We start from the raw sequence: 18,815 nt of genomic DNA, 5'->3' as shown, positions 1-18,815 counted from the left end.
AAGTGGTGACATTTTATATCCAAAAGGTCGAAGGTCAGCTTCACTGTGACATCATAATGTTCAGCTCTCTGCCTCTGAGAGAAAACAGCATGTTTTGTTTCTCACTGGGATCAGACAAGTCAATCTAGTGATTACTTCCCATTTTTGAAAACTGCAACTGACTGGTTGGCAGAGGCAACTGTGAGGCTGTAATTCTAGTTTTGTATTGTTCTGTGGACATTTTAGGAACTGCGTAGCCTTAAACCTACAATTTATAACAAGAAACCACATCTACACATAGAGCCACTGTGCACATACTTTATTGTCAGAGAAAAAGCATAGATGGATCTTTGAATTTAAAAAAAAGATATTTAAAATTCAGCTCAAAACCATGATTACTTTGTCTTCAGTAAGGCAGCAGACCGTCATGTTGAGGGATCTGACATTTGATCCTGGGGCTCAGAAATAGGCCAGACAGATTCATGGCTGTTGAACTTTGTGACTGCAGAATGTTTACATCGTGCTGTTTGACACAGTCAATAAAAACAGTTTTTTTATTTATTTATTTGTCATACAGACAGACAAATGGAGTGGAGAGAATTTGTTTGCTTGTTGCTTCTGGCGCTCAGAGCATTTTGACATAAAGACGTTGTGACAGAGCTGTTAAATCTCACGCTGTAGAAGGGGACAAAAATAAATGACTATTTATCGCCCACTATACGAGCCTCCGGACTACATGTGTGATGCAGCTGCTGCCAGAGCTGAGTGACCTGCTTTTTGAAAAGTTGCCTCATCTGCAGAAACAGTCTATAGGTTACACAGCATTATGTAATCTTATTTTATTATAGTATTGTGTAGTAATACGGCATCAGTCTAGTTTTTTTAATAGTAGTCAGTTATATAGTACTATATTGTGTTGTATAGTCATTCTTTGTGATCAGGGTGTAACGGCAGTCATTTATCCTTCATTACTACATAAAAGATTTCATTATAAACTAAATCAAAAAACTGGGATCACTCTCATCAACAGCTGAACATTTTCTTGTTGCTTCTGAGAGAGAAGTGGAACAAAACATGGTCAAGTGAAAGTGTAGCATTAATTCAGGAAGTGTGAAGTGAATGTTGACACAAGGGACTTTGAATGTTCAAATATTTTAAATTTCAGGTGTTTTTCATTTAATAAATCAGCTGATAGGAACAATCCCCTGAGTTGGGGAAAAAAACGATTCAAGAATCTCTCTTGAAAGATTATGAATTGATACAGAAAAGTCAGTAATCTGAACTTTAAAATATAATTATAATATATAGAATTTATATTATGATTATATTATGATTGCCAGTAACAATTTTTTAAAACCTGGCTGTACATTCCTCATAGATAAATCAACTGCATGTTGAAACAGAACAGATGCAAACATGTAAGACATGTAAGTAGTGAGGATGGCTGAGTGCAGATGTGCACTTCAGAAAAGCTGCAAATATCTCCACCAAAGTGTTTGTGGATGGACTGTGCAGGTTAGGTGACGGGTCAGAGGTGTGCAGGAAAGAAGGAGTTGTTTGTTCATGACCTTTGATAGACAACAGTGACAGTAATTGAGCTGCAGTGACCCTGCCACCTCATCCCTTTCAGCCTTACTGAGTGTCTAAACACAGGACAATAAAACAAAAATAGATTAGTAAAGATCAAAGATGCATATTATGATTCATCAGGCATTGCAAGTATGTGTGGTGACTTTAAAAAAAAAAGTTTTTAAGTAATTTACCAAAGCAAAAGGACGAATAGTAACACATAAAATACTGCAGGAAATTTACACATTCTGCACTCAAAAATGTCTTTTAATTTCATGACTAAAAGAAAGTCATCAAAAGTAAAAATACTCACTCTACATCTTTTTGTGTTATTGCCAAAAGCGAGTTAAAGTGAAGAGAAAACAAATGCAATTGAAGTATTTTAAAGCTGAATTTATATTAGTTACAGTTAAAGCCTGACTAAACAAGTATGTCTTTTAAAGCCTGATATTTTACTCTGATAGGTAAATATTAGCTACAGCATTAAATTAGATGGGAAAAATACAATATGCCTCTGAAATGAAATGGCAAACTTGAAGTTGCAGATAGAAAAATAAAGTAATATTCAAGTAAAGTTCTTCAAAACTGTACACAAGGCAGGCAATTTGTATGTTGTTGCACTGAAACTGTTCGAAGGCCAAAAGAAAGAAATTCCTCTCTTTTTTTTCGGGTGTTAACGGTGAGTTTTCAGCGTGTTCAGCTCATTCTCGGTTCAAAGGTTGTCAGTAATGTCACCACATGTGGGAAATGTCACGCCTGAGCACACACGCCAAGGTCACCTGGATTTACTTCTGATGCCGACGTGTAAAGTTCAAAGTACGTTTCACATCTGCTGTGTGTCACACAAGACTTCGTGACTGCAGCCGCTGGCATATCGAGTATTTTTACCACCATGTTGCTCTGTTATCAGTTCAAACAGCCTGTGAGACGGCCTGACAGGGTGGTATATTATAAAGTCTCGTTTCTGAGTGTGCTGCAGAAATGATCATTAATGTCTTTGTTTTTTATTTATAGTTTCTGCATTAACATAATGACCAAGGACGAAACACTGTGCATACTGTTGGGCAAAACAAATTTTTCACAAGAATTAAATAAATACATTAAATAATTTAGCACAAGGCTGAGATGATGCAGAAAATATGTTAACTAAAGTGATTCTACAGAGACATTTCTAAAAGTGTGACCAAGTAAAAAATAGATAATTGATTAAATGAGCTATGTAAACTTGACTTTAACTGTTAAATAAACAAATAAAATAGAAAATAATAGATTTGTACAAGATCTAATCACAGCTGAATGTATTTAAGGCTCAGCTCGTTGCACAGTTTAGAAACTGTCCTTTTACTGTAGATAGTTGGGATGTAACAATATATTGAATATTATTAATAACAGTATTATCGTGCTGACAGTGATGACATCTACCATAGTTTTACATGGTTATTATTTTAATTTATTATTTTTTATTTCATTGTACGTGTACTGACTGCTGCATTGTCTTTATTTTGCATATTACCTAAGACAATTTCTGCTCATTTTTTGCACATGCTCAGGTCATGGCTGCTACTTTTATTTTATTTTATTAAAGAAGTAAAGCGGAAACAATCTAACTTAAAAGAAAAAACTGATTTTATACAAACAAGAAGTGTTGTAAACCAGGGATTTATTATTTAGTAAGACATTCTTTTCATGTCGTTTGTTTAATATCACGATAGATAACACATCTTTAACTTTTTATCTTGGCATTATTGTGCAAAGGATCTTTATATGTTTATATTGCATCTATTTTTGGTGCTTCTGCCGGTTATGTCTAATTTTGCAGAGGAAGGACTTTAAACCTCTTCTGTTGAACGGGTCATGAAATGTTTCATGTATTCTGCAATAAGTTGGCGTATTTTCCCTTTTTAACTGTACATGTGTTCCCATGTTCCCCAGCAGGAAGTGGAGAACTTCAAGAAGCTGAACGTCATCAGCCAAGATGAATTTGACACTCTCACCCCCAAAGTGCCCGTTGACCTGAACCAGGAAGTCCCACCTCCTCCCATGGCAGGTGGGTTTGTTGAGCAGCTGCGGAGTTGGTTTCACACGAGCTGAGCAGCATCCTGTTTGCAGCTTTCTGTGTTTTAACGTTTTTATGTCACTTTCTGATGGGATTTCTTCAGATTTTTGTTTCTGACACTCTTAACAACACTCTAAACATTTTCTTACTCCCACTAGTTTACTTTAATTCACCGGGATAATCCACTCAGTGTCAGTACCACATTCCAAGGTGAAAAAAATATTGGTCAGTCCCTAACAAATGTACATTTGTCCAGATTTCAGTCCAGATAGTGTTTATATTCAGCTGATCTGTTGAAAATCCATGTTTTTTGAGTCAAACTGAAGAGCTGTCTTGGACCTCTGCATCACACACACGTCATCTAATCGTAACCATGGACCAATAATCCAGCTGTGTTTATATTAATGATCTTTTTTGTGTGTTTTCTCAGTGGACAGCGGGGTAGAATTGGCCCGCTCTCTGCCTACAACGGTCCCAGAATCTCCCCACGCTCACCAACCCCGAACCCCCAGAACGCCTCGCACCCCCGGACGCCAGGACCCCAACAAGACGCCACGCTTCTACCCCGTCATGAAGGAGAGCGGCACCATCGACGGACAGGTGAGCACGGGGTGTTGGAGAAGCTCTTTTACGTCCGAATGATAATAGAGAAAATCGTGTGTGACCCAGATCAACATCCTATAATAATCTGCTCAGTTCTTGAAACAGGATGACGCTCTTGTTTTTGTCTTTTGCATCTTGCAGGTGTGGAAAATTCAATCAGTCAGTCAGACTTTTATTTACATTGCACTTTTCAAACAATTAAAACTTAACACAAAGTGCTTCGCACAATAAATCAATAACCCCAGCCACCCACAAAGCAATGACTCTGGATATAATAAAGCACTAAAATAAAAGTGAGCCGTGAAAAACACGAACTGAGGAAACATTGTCATAAGTCAAGAAATACCTTTTGATAATGTAGCCTGTTGTTCAGTTCTGTGGTCTGTGAGGCGTTTACTGTACCTGTTTCAGCATGAGCCTGAACTACAGGCAAACTCGACCTACCTGTTACCTGTTTTGCATGTGTGTTTACATTATAAGCTTGTTGCAAAGAGTCAAACATTTGCAAATGCTTTGTTTTCACATCCACTGACTATCAAATGGAGTTTAAAGGCCTCATCTTATTATTTTGAACACTAACACTGAGCAGTTGACTCACAAAATTATATAAAATATCTTTTTTGACTCTGGAAAACAGCCCTGTCGTGTTTGTGGGATTATCTGTATTTGTCTGTAAATTATAACAAAACCATCAGTCATGCAAACTCAACTAGACTTTCACCAATTTCAAATTAAAAGGCGATTTATTGAAGAACAAAAGAAAAATGTACATAAAAATAAAGATGATGATTTATCAGAGACAATAACTCCTGTCCTGTTAAACAGCTCGTTGTAACATAAGAATATCATGAATCTGTTGTTGTGATTTTCAGACGCCGAGGAAGAAGAAAACCAGCCACAGTTCGAACCCTCCTCAGGAAGCTCACATCGGCTGGGTGATGGACTCCCGTGAACACCGGCCGCGCTCAGCATCCATCAGGTCGGTGGAAGATTCAGTCTGTCGTGTTGGTAAAGATGCTGCCCTGTTTCACTTACAAACCGAGAAAGCAAAAGGAGAACACAAACTGGTCACTTCCTCCTTTCAATCTGTCACCCACCATCCTCTTGTTGTGATTGTTCTGCTTGACATTTTTGACCTTTATTCACTTCTCTGTATCAATGTATGCTTTTTGATTAAACAAGATGCTGAAGTACTTTACAAAGCCACAAATGGTATTAATTACAGATCTCCTGATCAGGTTATTTTTTGTCCTATTGTCATTTAATATTGAGTTCTGCAAGGCCGGGCAATTTGATAGCTACATTTCCCTTCGTTACAGCTGCATCTTTCTCAAGCCTTTCTCTCACACAGTTCCCTGCATACAAGATTAGTAACAGGCACATGGAAGTAAGGCAGGAAATCTTTCTTTTAATTAACACCTGAAAGTATCATTTCCTGCAGTAAAGAGGCTTCAGTCAGATCTTGAACATTTAAGGGACAGACTACATGTGTGTGAGGGGTTTTAGTAGCACAATAGCATCACAGCAAGTATTTTTCTTTTTTTCCTTGATAAAATACGAACATATCAACTCTAGCTCCAGGTACATCATTTATATTAAAAATATGAAAACATGGACCAAAACATTTGTCTGAATTTTTGAATTGCTAATTATTGAATCACTTAACACTTATCATTTTCATGTTGAGAGTAGCTGTCAGAAGAATAAGAATAGCACTGCAGCACATAGCATAGCACTGTTTACATCAGTTATTTTTTCAAATATTTACTGGATGAATCTGCAAGTAACAGTGAAAATTTGTGAGAAGAGAAAAAGATGCCCATCGCAAGTCCAGCTAGTTCAAGATATTATTGTTAATTGTTTTATTTGTTCAACAGTCCACAACCCCAAAATATTCCATTTCCACTGACATAAAATAGAGAAGAGCAGCAAATCCTCGTTTGAGAGGCTTGAATTTGTAATATTTATCTTCTGTCCTTTTAAATGACCAACAATTGCTCATTATGAACATTGTTGCAGATTTACTGTCAACTAACTGATAACATATTTCAGCAGTTCATGATGGCTAGTGTAAACTGAAAAATAAAATTAAAAACATAGTTTAAAAACATAATTTGATCAGGCTGAATCAATATAATACATAAAAATATTGCACCAGGACATCCCTAGTTATCAATAGATTCAAATAATACTAAAATTAACATAACAGCAAGTGTTAAAAACTGTGAATCTGGGTTTCCTGCCTCGCCACTCAAGCGTCTTCTCGCCTCCTCCGTCCTCCTACAGCAGCTCCAACGCCTCTCCGTCAGAAGGAGCCCCGCTGTCAGGAAGTTACGGCTGCACCCCCCAGTCTCTGCCCAAATTCTGGCATCCATCCCACGAGCTGCTGAGGGACAACGGCTTCACCCAGCAGGGATACCACAAGTACCGCCGACGGTGCCTTAACGGTACAGAGACAAAAAGAAAAAAAAAATCACTCACACCATTGCATGCTCATACTTTGTAGAGGTGTTAAATAGAAAAAGAAATGGCTGATTGGTTTTAATTTCACAAATAAAGTTCAGATTCATGTAGACTGTACAGATGTTCAGAACTGACTGGTGACTGACGCTGTTCTGTTTCAGAGAGGAAACGGTTGGGGATTGGCCAGTCTCAGGAGATGAACACTCTGTTCAGGTTCTGGTCCTTTTTCCTGAGGGACAACTTCAACAGGAAGATGTACGAGGAGTTCAAACAGTATGCGCTGGAAGATGCCAAAGAAAACAACAGGTGAGGAGCACCAAAGGTGACCTTTAATTGCTCAGCTCCATGCAAACATGTTTCTGTGCCTCGGGCAGAAAATGCTAAATATTGACTAAGAAATGTACACAACCTAATTTGTGGTGGCTCTAGAGACAAGCAGACAGCAAACACAAATACCCACAAAGCAACCCCTTGAGGTCGTACAGTAAAGCTCTATTTATGTGCTTGTCAGTTGGTGTCTGTTTAGTTTGACTCACTGGATGTACACTGTGGGGATAAGCCTCCCACTGGCTGCGTACTAAAGGCAGCGTTCAGCGCTTGAGAAAAAAGTGGTCAGTGGTCAGCGCCTTCCCACCGCCTCGCAGCGCATTAACCCCAGCACACTGCAAAACATCTTCAACATGCCCGCTTGCTCGTTCTGGTCATTGACCTGCTCTTTTCACACATGTGGCCCAACCGGACTTTGGACTAGGAACCTTGCAGGGTTAAGTTAGGAGCAACTGATGCTGACATTTGCGTTCACACATGCAGCTCCTCTGGGTAGTGTCCAGATAATTGCAAACGTGTGAAAAATGTTTGTGTGACCTTTTTCATAATCCGAGGTACACGCAGGAAGTTGAGCCTAACCTGGTCGCCGACGGTACGAACATAAACAAGCTAGCAGCTGTTACTTTCGCGTCTGCGAGTGTGTAAGGGTTCATTATGTCATGTTGATTTTTTCACCACTTCTAAAAAAAAAAAATCTTGAACAGTCGCAACCAAATTTGGCACAGAACTTGTCTGGACTAATTGGTCATCCAATTGACTTCACACTTCACACGTAGCTGTATTGATAAGGACCCAAGGTAGAGCATCGTCGAATGAAGTCGATCGGATGAGCGGTTCTTGGGAATGCTGCAAACACCCATACTGCAGTTCTCAACAGTGCTGCAAATGAACAGGAAGTGCACAAAAGATCACCAAATATAACCAAAACCATCTATGTAAAGCAGGGAGGAGAAGCCATAAACCAGCAGGATTTTATGATCCTTCATTTAAGCAATATCACACGAGAGACAGTGTTGTTGGACTGAAAATCATCATAGGCACATGGCTGCAGGCCGAGTGCCGAAGACAAAACTGCTCTACATTTTTAAATCACTTAACCGTAGACTATATTTAGACAAACCATTTCATAACAATGTTACCACATATGGATCTAAGTGTGGTTATTTTCCCTGATCAACAGATCAAAAGCTGCTGCTGTTCTTGTATCCTTCTCTGTTCTCTTTGTGGGATTAAAGTGTCTGACAGTGGTCCCACAGTAATTAACCCTGAATCATGAACAAGACGCCTCCTGTCTCTGTGGTCTCTATCTGTTAGCCTTCGTTACCGTTACAATTGCGACTAATTACAACTATGACTAACAGTTATTAGAACACTTGTAAAACTCCCAGTGATGATGTACTCTTTCACTGGAGTGTCTCTCATCCCGTCAAATTACTTGGATGGAACTAATTGTTGTTCAGTTTAAAGTCAAGTCAGTCTTCAAGTTCAGAGGTTATTTTTTAACCTGCATGCCACCTGGGGCTGCAGGATTTGGTAAAAAAGTCACATTGCGGTTATTTTGACTGAATTTGCCATATGTGGTACAATTTTTGTTTTCACCGGAAAAAAAGATATTAAAATCCTGATGGTGTGATTTGTTTTCTTTCATGTGGAGAGCAAGATTTTTTGGCCATGTCTTCTCTCCAGCACTACAGCACCTTATTATAATGCTGTTTTCTCACGCATTTTTCTTTTTTTGTCAAATAATTGCAATTTTGTTCTGGTTCTGAGATTTGGATATTGCACTTGGCCATATTGCAATTTTATTGCGATTAATTGTGCAGCCCTAATTCCACTGCACACGTGCAGAAAGGCGTTTATTTTGCAAAAGATGGCACACTCTTCTCTGTGTAAACTTGACTAAACGATGGCTTCCTGATCCTTTAAGCCATCATTACTTGACAGCAGAGCGTTAATAGGGGAGGCTGCCTCTCTCTTGCGTATCTCTGTTGTGTATCTGCCAGAGGCGTCTTCACACACCTGCCAAACCTACATTCTTGCCTAAATAAGTAGGAGGCTCTGGCCTGCGTGTTGAAGTGGGAGTGAATGTGGTTTCGGGGCGTTTTGGCAGACAATTTAACAACTTTGTCAACTTTTTATGTAGCAGCTGACATTAACTTAATTTGATGAAGAACTGGTCGACTCGTCCGTCTGGTTCTTCTATCAGCTGCGTCAAAGTCATGAATTATCTGTCAGACAAAGAGTTACTGTGGTCGATTGTTGGAAGCACATGTGGGAAAACGACGGTTACACTGAAGATCAACTCACAGTGAAGCCATGACATGACATGACATAACATCCATGTAAACATACATGTGTCAGAAAGCAGAAATTTGAGTGTCACTTGCTTACTTGTTTCTGTGGTCAGAGTGCAGGTAAATATTTGTTTTCCCCTGCAGGTACGGACTGGAGTGTCTCTTCAGATACTACAGCTACGGTTTGGAGAAGAGATTCAGGTTAGATCTGTTCAAGGACTTTCAAGAAGAGACCCTCAAGGACTTTGAGAAAGGTAATTAACATGAAAAAACCCATCCCAAACGTCACCTGTCACTTTCACTGGTTCACCAAGATTTTCAGAATAATATCACTCAACTGGTCACTGTTAAAGACTGAAAACACCAACCGGCTTTTTCCCCATCATGTGTCAAAATAAAAAATGTCAAAATAAAATCACTGAAGAAAAAGACATGAGAAAAGAAAATTTAAGTCAAAGACACTGAAAGATACTGCAGAAGTTAAGGAGTAATGCAGACTATATATAAAATAAAAATAAATAGAATATATAGAATATTATACTGAGGTAGACTAGTAGAAATTAAATGAATAATAGCATAAAAGATTTGTGAGAGATTCAGTGCATTTAAATCTAAACTTTCTGGAGGAAGTCTCATTTTCTTAACTACCTTTTTAATCTATTGAGCATCGACTCACAGGATACAGACTTCAACAACATCTGTCTGATGTCTCAGATCTGAAGCTTCAGCTGTTCTCTCCTTTTTCTTCAGTAATACTTAATTATTATTATTATTATTATTATTAGCATTGTTATATTTTTATTTTTTATCTATCAAAATAATTGCAGCATAGCTTCTTTCACATGTATGATATTGTGAAGCTGTTTGGCATTTTAATGAAAACCCAAATAGTCCACTGTATGTAAATGTAAACATTCCCAAAAATGGTCTTTCTTTATAACTTAATAACATAAAGAAAAGTCCTCTCAAAATACAATATTAATAATAATATTTACTGTTTATAAGCAGCATCTTATGGTTTATAACAAACAATAATGTTGCTGTAAACACATAAGGCCTTTTTTCAGTGTTTATTAATGTCTTTAACAATTCTAAGTCCTTATGTGAACCCTTCTTTACTGATGTATAAACAGCTAATGAATGTTTGATATCACAGATATCAACAGTTGTAATCGTTTATAATTATTAATTTCGTCAATTATATTTATGAATAGTATTAAACCTTCTGTTTAAGTTAAAGTCTAACCAGGGACAGGTGTCTTAGTTAACCTTTAACCTGGATAGAAATCCCCTTTCTAATAAATCTGTATCATGTTAATGTAACATGTTACAATTTTTGTATTTATTTTTTCATTGTAATCGACAATTAAACAAATAAATGAAATAAATATTGATTCATCAGCTGTTTATACACTGTTTACAGATGTTTCATATGAGGAGAATGAATAGAATTTATTTAACAAATGTTCTTATTTGACAGCAGTAATGCAGCGTGTCATAAACATTTATAAATTGTTCATGTGCAGCGTTAATGCTACATGATAAGTGTTGCCAGTATTTGTTCTGTAAACCGGCTTGACCCGACTTAAAAGTTCACTTTCCAGAGGGTCTGAAGCTGAATGTGTAGTTTGTGTGAAAAGAAGGGGAAAAAAAGGATTAAAGTCGATTTCTCAACCTCTTTCAACACCGAGAGTGACCCAGTGAAGCAGAATGGAGGATTGCCAGTAAACGCTTCGGCCACTTATTTCCAGCCGAGTTATTTTGGTGTTCAGTTAAACGTTTCCCATTCAGAACCTCCCCCCTCCCACCTCTCTTCAGACTGGAGGCTGGTCTGTCTGAGAGATGTGACACTGAAGACTAAACAACTCTAAACAGCAAATGTCTGGACACAGTCTCCGCCCAGATCCTCTAACCAGATATGATAATTAATGTACTAATTAAGATTCTTCATGCCGGCCTGTCACTTCACAGGAGTTGGTTTCTTATCTTAACTTCCTCAATTCTGCGGGTATGCGTCTTTCACAGGCTGTAGTGGTCTTTATAAGGAAACTGTTGGTACCAACAAGGTCATGCCAACTTGTTGGTCGTTGGCTAAATAAAGCTCCAAAGTTAGGATCATTTTTGGTGAGATAAAAACTGACCTCTTGCCTCGAAATATCTGTGGTGTTCCTCAAGGTCTTAATGTGGTATTTTGGAGGGATTTTTGACCATTTTTAACAATTCTCACGTGGTCAAAAGTGGTTAAATTTTAATTTTTAATTTTAATAAATGGTATTCATCATTTCATCATAGTGACACACACCAAAATTACATAATAAGACATGTAATTTAACTGTTTGTACTCTTGTAATATTTGACATTACTCTTTAAACGTGTCTATTTGTCAGCTATTAATAAATAATGGATGAGGAGAGCTGTTTAATCAGCACCAGCCATATTTTAAAGCAACCTTTACTGTTTTCCTGGACGGAATGCTCAGGCATAGCTGTCTTAATGAAATATGAAGGAGCAGAGATTCGAACCCCTAATGCACCATGGGAATGCCCTTCATATACTTCCATCATAATATTCTAAACCCTTATACACTTGAAACTTTCAAAATTTTAATAAGCGCCTAATCGAAACACAAACACAATTCCCTTCTCTGTAGGGAAAACTGTAACAGTTCAGGCAACATGGCTTCAGTTTGTTCACAAAAATCTGATGTGACAGACATCATGACTGCAGGACTTAAAAACTGTTGCTGTGCAGTGTACCTCATTTACTGCATGTAACCACCACAACATGGGCTTGTGTTGAAAATAATATTTGACAATAAATGTCATCAAATGTGCATTTCGACTAAACGAGTTGTTCTCTGTGCCGTTTTCCTTCCTCCAGGTCAGCTGTATGGACTGGAGAAGTTCTGGGCCTTCCTGAAATATTCTAAGATTAAGAACCAGCCCATCGACCCAAAGCTGAAGGAACACCTCTCCCAGTTCAAGAACCTGGAGGACTTCAGGGTGGTGGTGAGTGTCCGAGTCTGACATATGAACAAAACAGCAGTTTTTTTTAAAAGACGTTGTCTGGGGCGCCCTGGTAGCTCAGTTAATTGAGTGTCCACAACATGTAGTGATGCTGCCGTGGGTTCGACTCCAGGCTATTACCCTTCGCCAGCATCATTCCCCATTTTGCTACTTAAACTCAAACAGAAAATTATGAACCTTTACTTTAGATATTTGGTACTTAACATAGAAGAGAAGTGAGAGTATTTCAATCAGGAGCAGTCGCAAGAAAGTAAAATAGATTTGGGGGATTTATTTAATTAGTGGCTCGGGTTTGTGACTGAAACTGAAATAGATCTATTTAAGTTGTTGAACAAATCAAACGTGCAGCAAATCACTGGTTGGATGATCTGGATGGCCTTGTCAATTCCAGGGTGTAGATTATTATCACTGCCTGTTGGTCAGTCATGTATTGACCTCTGACCTCTGTGTCTGCAGCCCCCGATGGGAGAGGAAGGAGGCAGGAGGAGACGTCACTCATCCTCGGCTGGGGATGAAGGAAGGCGTCGGCGACATCCTTCCAACTCTACCTCAAAACCTGCGCAGGCCTCCAAATCCTCCAACGCTGCTGCCACCTCCACTTCTACCACCGCCGCCGCCGCTGCTGCTGCACAGAACACACCCAAAGACAACGCCCAGAAAACAGCAGGAGCCGGAGCCTCCACCCAGGGGAAGAAGAATGAGCCTGGAGCCACGAAGAAGGAAAGTGTTGCACCAAATAAATGAAGCCCCCTCCTGTAGGTGCGGGTTTGAATAGAAGAGATGTAGAGCGACGCGGCGGCAGCTCTGAGCTCAGCGTTCGCTCTTCTCCTCTGCAAACTGTTTGGGTATGAAGAGCGACCGAGCGTGGTTGACTTAATTTGATTGTTTTTATCTGTGCATTTCATTTTAAAGCAAGCAAGCGTAGGCAGTGAGCTTGAATCTGTGCGCCTGACAGCTCGTTAACGTTTACAAAACAAAACAAACAAAAAAAAAAACCCAACAAAAAAAATGCATTCCCTGCATTTTGCCTTTTTATTCTCTCAGATGCCAAAACTCTTCAACACGTTTGTCGATCTCCATGATCTGTAAAACAGCTCTGGTCTGTGAGGAGCTCTCGGCCTGTTCAACTGTGATTTTGCCAAGATAGGGGAAACTGCAGATAGTCTTGTGTGCCTTAATCTGATTCAGCAGGAGGACGGGAGGGCGGTCAGTGACAAAATAATCCAAATTCTGCTCTCTAAAGTCTTCCCTATTGATTATTTGAATTTTTTTTTTTTTAAACTGACATTTGTTAAAGAGAAACATCTTCCGTTTTGTTTTTTATCATGACAATCAAGTTGACAGCTGCAGTCATAAATTTGTGAAGGACTGACCCCCCCCCAACCCCCGAGGCTGCTGCTCCGTAACAGATGTGCCCTGATGTTTTTAAGTCAGACAGCTAAACTATCATGTTGGTATTTAATTAATTAAAGGAACAGTTCAGCCCAGAATCAAAAAGACAGATTTTTCCTCTTGCCTGTAGTGCTTTTTATCCATCTAGACTGTTTTGGCTGCGTTGCTGAGTTTTGAAGATGTCGGTCGTTGAGACGCCTGTCTTCTATCCATTTAATGGAACTGGATGACACTCAGCTTGTGGTGCTCAAAGCGCCAAAAAATGCATTAGAAAAATGCACCACCACAAATGCAACACCAATATGTCCTTGTAGAAATCACGACCCTGTTACTCAAGATAATCCACAGGCCTCATTGTGAACAGTTTCATGTAGGAACTACTTTCTGTCTGCAGTAGAATCTACCAGAACTACTGTCGATGCTCTGCAGATGGGCCCAAAGAGGTTGTGGAAACTTTAAAAAAAAGTTTTAAATTTCAATTTTGAAAGTTTAAAATTACCATGAAATATGTATTTTTTTAAGTAATCAGAAGTCATAAATAGAAAGCCATGAGATTTAAGTTACATATTATTCTTCATTTATTCCACAGCTGTTATTTGTTCTGTTATTTCTGTGTAGTAGACTGTTGCTATGGACGCAGTGCTGATCATAGACTCTATAACCATAAAATAATTTCAAAATCAATATTTTGTGTCAAATTACTGTTTTTTGTTGCATTGTCATGTAATAAGCAGGATAATGTGCAGTGAGCATGTCATTATTACGAAATAAACTCCTTCAGGATGATTCAGGCCTCCACTCTGTGTTGGGATCCTGCATCACCCTGTTGGGACTTTTCTTCACATTAATGACCTGCTTACTGTACATTATTGCTTACGTATTTGACCTATTTTCAGATTTCAATGACTGGACTAGAAAGAAATAGTTCCTGTGTGAAACTGCTCACAACAAGTCTGTGGATTATCTTGAGTAACAGGGTCGTGATTTCTACTCTTACCAACTTTGAGCTTTTCAAATGTTATTTTTGTTGCTTTAACCACTACAAACTGAGTGCCATCCAGTCCTATAACACTGGAGAGAAGTCAGACATCTCTGTGGCCAATATCTCCAAAACTCTGCTACTAACACCAAAACGATCTAGATGGATAAATAGCGCTAAAAGTAAGAGGAAAAACATATATTTTTGATTTTGGGTTGAACAGTCCCTTTTTAAAAGCTGCAGAAATAATGACAAATTTATCTGGGAAGCTTTAAGTCCCGTTTTACACCCAGACGTAGTATAATTTATTGTTTTATTTTTGTTTTTATTTTTTTTTCCATGTACTTGATTTGATGGAATAGTCTTAGGTAATCATTGCAGTTTTTAATGGCTTTTGCTATTGAATATGATAATAAAGGACATGTTTCTGCTGGAATTATGGGTGTGAGCTAGCATCATAAAACTACAGTATATTTTAGCTTGAAGTTTACTTCATATTATGTTTGAGGCTTAGTGCTCTAGAGCACTTAAATCGTTAACTTTCCTTTTACTTTATCAATGGACTTAAAGAGGTTTTAGAGTTGAATTTTAAAGAAAAAAATGTAAATACTATAAAAAATCATTTGCTATTCAATTATTCTTTTGATTTTAAGAAGTGATTTTGTTTTATCGGTAGTGTGGTTTTGAGTGTGTTTAGGATTAAAGCGATGCATGTTAATGCCTTGAGTCTTGAATTGTAAAATGCAAAAAAATATAAAATAACAGTTGATTGTATGAACTTGTCTTTGTGTGATCTGTCCTACTTTCTGCTGGCTTATGCTGCACTTTTCTCTCTCTCTCTCTTTCTTACCTTTTGATATTTTGTGGTGTTGCTGAGGGCGACTCATCGAGCCTGATAGGCAGGTTTTTGTTCCCATCAACAGTTTGAGGGTGAAATTCATCAGCTGTCGTTGCTCAAATAAAACTGTGTCAGATGATCTCAGTCGACTGTAAATCTGTAGCTCCACTAAAGTGCTTTTCATCAGTTATCATCTCAAACATTGTAAACAAGCAGTGAGGAGAAAGTGTTTACATAAAGTGTGCAAATAGCATCCAGATAACAGCTGAATAAAACAGGACATCACAGGGGAAATGGATAAAGTGTGAGGTAAAACCCAAACACAACCACTGATAAAACATTTAGTCACATTTCGACCGCGTGGTACGGCTCTTCTTTTGGTTTTCCATTGCTGTACCCGGTACTTTTTTTTCCACTCACCTCAGTCGAGGTTACAGGCAAGCTGTGCCAAAAATAAAGAGTGGTGTGTAAACAGTACAGACAGTTATTTGTCAGTGTACTGAGTGAGCAGCAGAGAGTGATGGTGATTGTGCAGAGGCAGTGAATTTGTCCACCTGGCAGTAAATGTACTGTGTAGGTTTGAGTGAATAAAGGCTGCAGCTTCTCAGGACCAAAGTACTTTTACAGTACTTTTTTCATTGAATGTAAGCCAATCATTAAACCTAAAATGTGTCCAGAACAGGTCACTGAATTATATGTGTAAAATCATTATCTCTTGCAGCATTCACTTGCAAAAAGAGAAACTTTTATCATATTTTTTGGAAGACGAAATCCTCTTAAATGGGGGCTCTGTGGTGTAATGTGAGTGTCCTTGACAAGAAAAAGTTTGCGAACCTCTGGGCTAAATAACGCTACAAAATTCAACAAATTTTGGTGAGGGGAAAAACCTGCATGGCCATTTTCAAAGCCTCAGGATATCTGGATGAAAATGGTTTCTGTGGATGCCCAAAAGTCTCCCCTTATATTACAGACAGTTTTGGACAAAGAACATGCAATTTGTTATGTGCAGCATAAATGTGTTATTTTCACCTTTTCTAAAAATGGCATATGTAAATATTCTTGCATACTCTTATTTATTTATTTGGATCCCAGTTAACCACTACCAAGGTAGCATCTACTCTTCCTGGGGTCCAAACAAGTAAACATTATATCAATTCAAAATCCACAGAAAAAGCAAACAAAACAACAAACACAACAAATCAACACCAGTAAAACTAATAATGCCGGAAATAACAGCAATGACAACAGTGACTATATTATATATAAAAATAGTCATTAAAACGTTTTATACTGCTAAAAAGCACGGTGACTCCCAAAACAGTTAGTCCGGATAGTAGCATCTATATTGAAGGCATTTCTTAAAACCTGAACATGACACCGGTCACTTACTGAAATTAATTACTTTTTTTTTTTTTTTTTTTAGATTCTACCAGCTTTTGAGAGTTTCTACAAAAATCTACTTTATTAAGAACTTAACAAATCTCTGTCGGTTGCATCTGGCAGTGTTGTGGATTTGCAGTAGGTGCTTCACCGTCTGTTGCCAGGTGGAGATCTGCTCTCTCCTGAGTGAACTCTTCTAGTTGCCTCTTTCTGCCCAAAGAGGAAACATGAAACCAACAGATGAGGAAACAGACTCAGCCCTTCAGGAAATATGTGAAGAATTCCGAGGAACACAAAGTATTTAAATTACTGGGTTGTTGTAGATTTATTATTACATGTCAGTAGTTGTTTGTTGCACTACGGGTCTCCATGGAGGGACAAAAACCATCAACAATCCAGTCTCAACTTGCAACAATGGTGGGCGGGTGGTTTGATGCCTTCACGTGTCCCTCGTAAACCTCAGCGCTTCATGAGAAGTGGATCTTTATGAGGCTTTCAGGGGCTTTTTGTGTTTTGTAGGTTGTGTCTCTGAATAACTCTTCAACTGAGCCAAATCTAAAATATTAAACTTATATTTTCTAATGTGTGTGTGCTCGTGTCACATTCTGTCCATTTTCCTCTTCTTTATCCTTTTAATTTACTATTTATTTTTCCTTTATATTTTTCTCTACAAACAAAGTTTACTTTTTCTCTTTCTTTTCTTCATTTTACAGTAGAAGGAGGATAACAGCTACGATTTTTGTAATGTACTGAAAAGAAAAATGTGTAACATTTTAAAGTTAAACAATAAAAAATAACTAAAATACCACATGGTACAATAAAATGATGAAACTTGGCCTATCTGATGTAAAAAAAAAAAAAAAAATCTGTTAGAAATACAATGCTAAATTCCTGGAGTACCCATTTGGTGACACTGCACAACTTATAGAAAAGATTTTAAATGAAATTAAAATAAAAAAAGAAACAAGTACACAACTCTAATTATAGTTAGTAGTTTGGTGTCTTATAAACTGAGTAAAAACAAAGTAACAGTTGTTTGCATGGACTTTTGTATTTGTATTATCTTCAAATAAAAGTGCATTTATTTTCCTGAAATTATTTTTTAAATAAATGTTTTAAAGTGCACTAAGATGAATACAGGAAAAGTGGGGAAAAGTTGGATTTTCATGTCAAAATACATGTTTATTATGAAGGCTATTTGGGCTTTAGTGGAAAAAAAGGCAACTAATGGATTAATAAATCTACACAAAAATAATTTGCAGTGATTTTGGTCATCGATTAAGCATTGATAAAGCACTAAACTGTGAAATTGCATTCAAAACCTGATAGAAGTAAAAGTATTTAAGTATTATCAGCTACAAGTACTTGGTGAAAAGTAAAAGTTTTCAGCTTTGTGATGATGCATTTTCCAACTGATCTGAGAGGGGGTTTTTTTACAGCAAGCAAACATTCAATATCAACACATTTGGAGACATCAGATTTGTACTTTAGTACTGGTAATCTATATATTTTAATTGTTGTTTTTAAGGAATTTTTTTTAGATATATTTATATCTATATCTTCTTACACTGCTGTGGACTGGGGAGTAGGGGTGCACAATTAATTGCACAGTAATTGAAATTGCAGTATGGCCAAATGTTGTATTCATATCGCAGAACCAAATTGCAATTATCTGATAAAAGAAAGATGTGAGAAGAAACAGCATTATATTGAAGTACTGTAGTGCTGCAGAGATGTCCTGACCTACAAATCTTGCTCTTCAGATATAAGAAAATATGTTTGTTTGGCACAGACCCCAGCTAATGTCGCATCATCGGGATTTTAATCGGTGAAAATAAAAATTGTGATGCAAAAATGACCATACCCACTAATCATACTGCAATCACAAGTTGGGTCAAAAATAATCGCA

General features: G+C 37.8%; 1 protein-coding gene across 7 annotated transcripts in view; it reads left to right on the top strand.

The window, feature by feature from the left end:
- larp1b (La ribonucleoprotein 1B) overlaps nt 1-13,769 on the top strand; it is a 39,510-nt gene extending 25,741 nt beyond the window's left edge. For 6 of the 7 annotated variants that reach the window (XM_084742734.1, XM_084742731.1, XM_084742733.1 and 3 more), the window contains 8 exons: nt 3,481-3,595; nt 4,035-4,204; nt 5,080-5,186; nt 6,494-6,654; nt 6,832-6,976; nt 9,436-9,545; nt 12,172-12,299; nt 12,774-13,769. In XM_084742734.1, coding sequence (XP_084598860.1) covers nt 3,481-3,595; nt 4,035-4,204; nt 5,080-5,186; nt 6,494-6,654; nt 6,832-6,976; nt 9,436-9,545; nt 12,172-12,299; nt 12,774-13,061 — 1,224 coding nt within the window. In that variant the 3' untranslated portion in view covers nt 13,062-13,769. The remainder of the gene's footprint in view (nt 1-3,480; nt 3,596-4,034; nt 4,205-5,079; nt 5,187-6,493; nt 6,655-6,831; nt 6,977-9,435; nt 9,546-12,171; nt 12,300-12,773) is intronic. The other variant, XM_084742730.1, reaches the window with a different exon arrangement.
- Nucleotides 13,770-18,815: the final 5,046 nt, after the last annotated feature.

This window comes from Lutjanus erythropterus, chromosome 18 (assembly GCF_056507025.1).
Source record: "Lutjanus erythropterus isolate fLutEry1 chromosome 18, fLutEry1.hap2, whole genome shotgun sequence".
NCBI classification, from domain to species: domain Eukaryota; kingdom Metazoa; phylum Chordata; class Actinopteri; order Lutjaniformes; family Lutjanidae; genus Lutjanus; species Lutjanus erythropterus.
The sequence above is the reverse complement of the archived record's forward strand: the minus strand, read 5'-3'. Positions and strand labels throughout refer to the sequence as shown.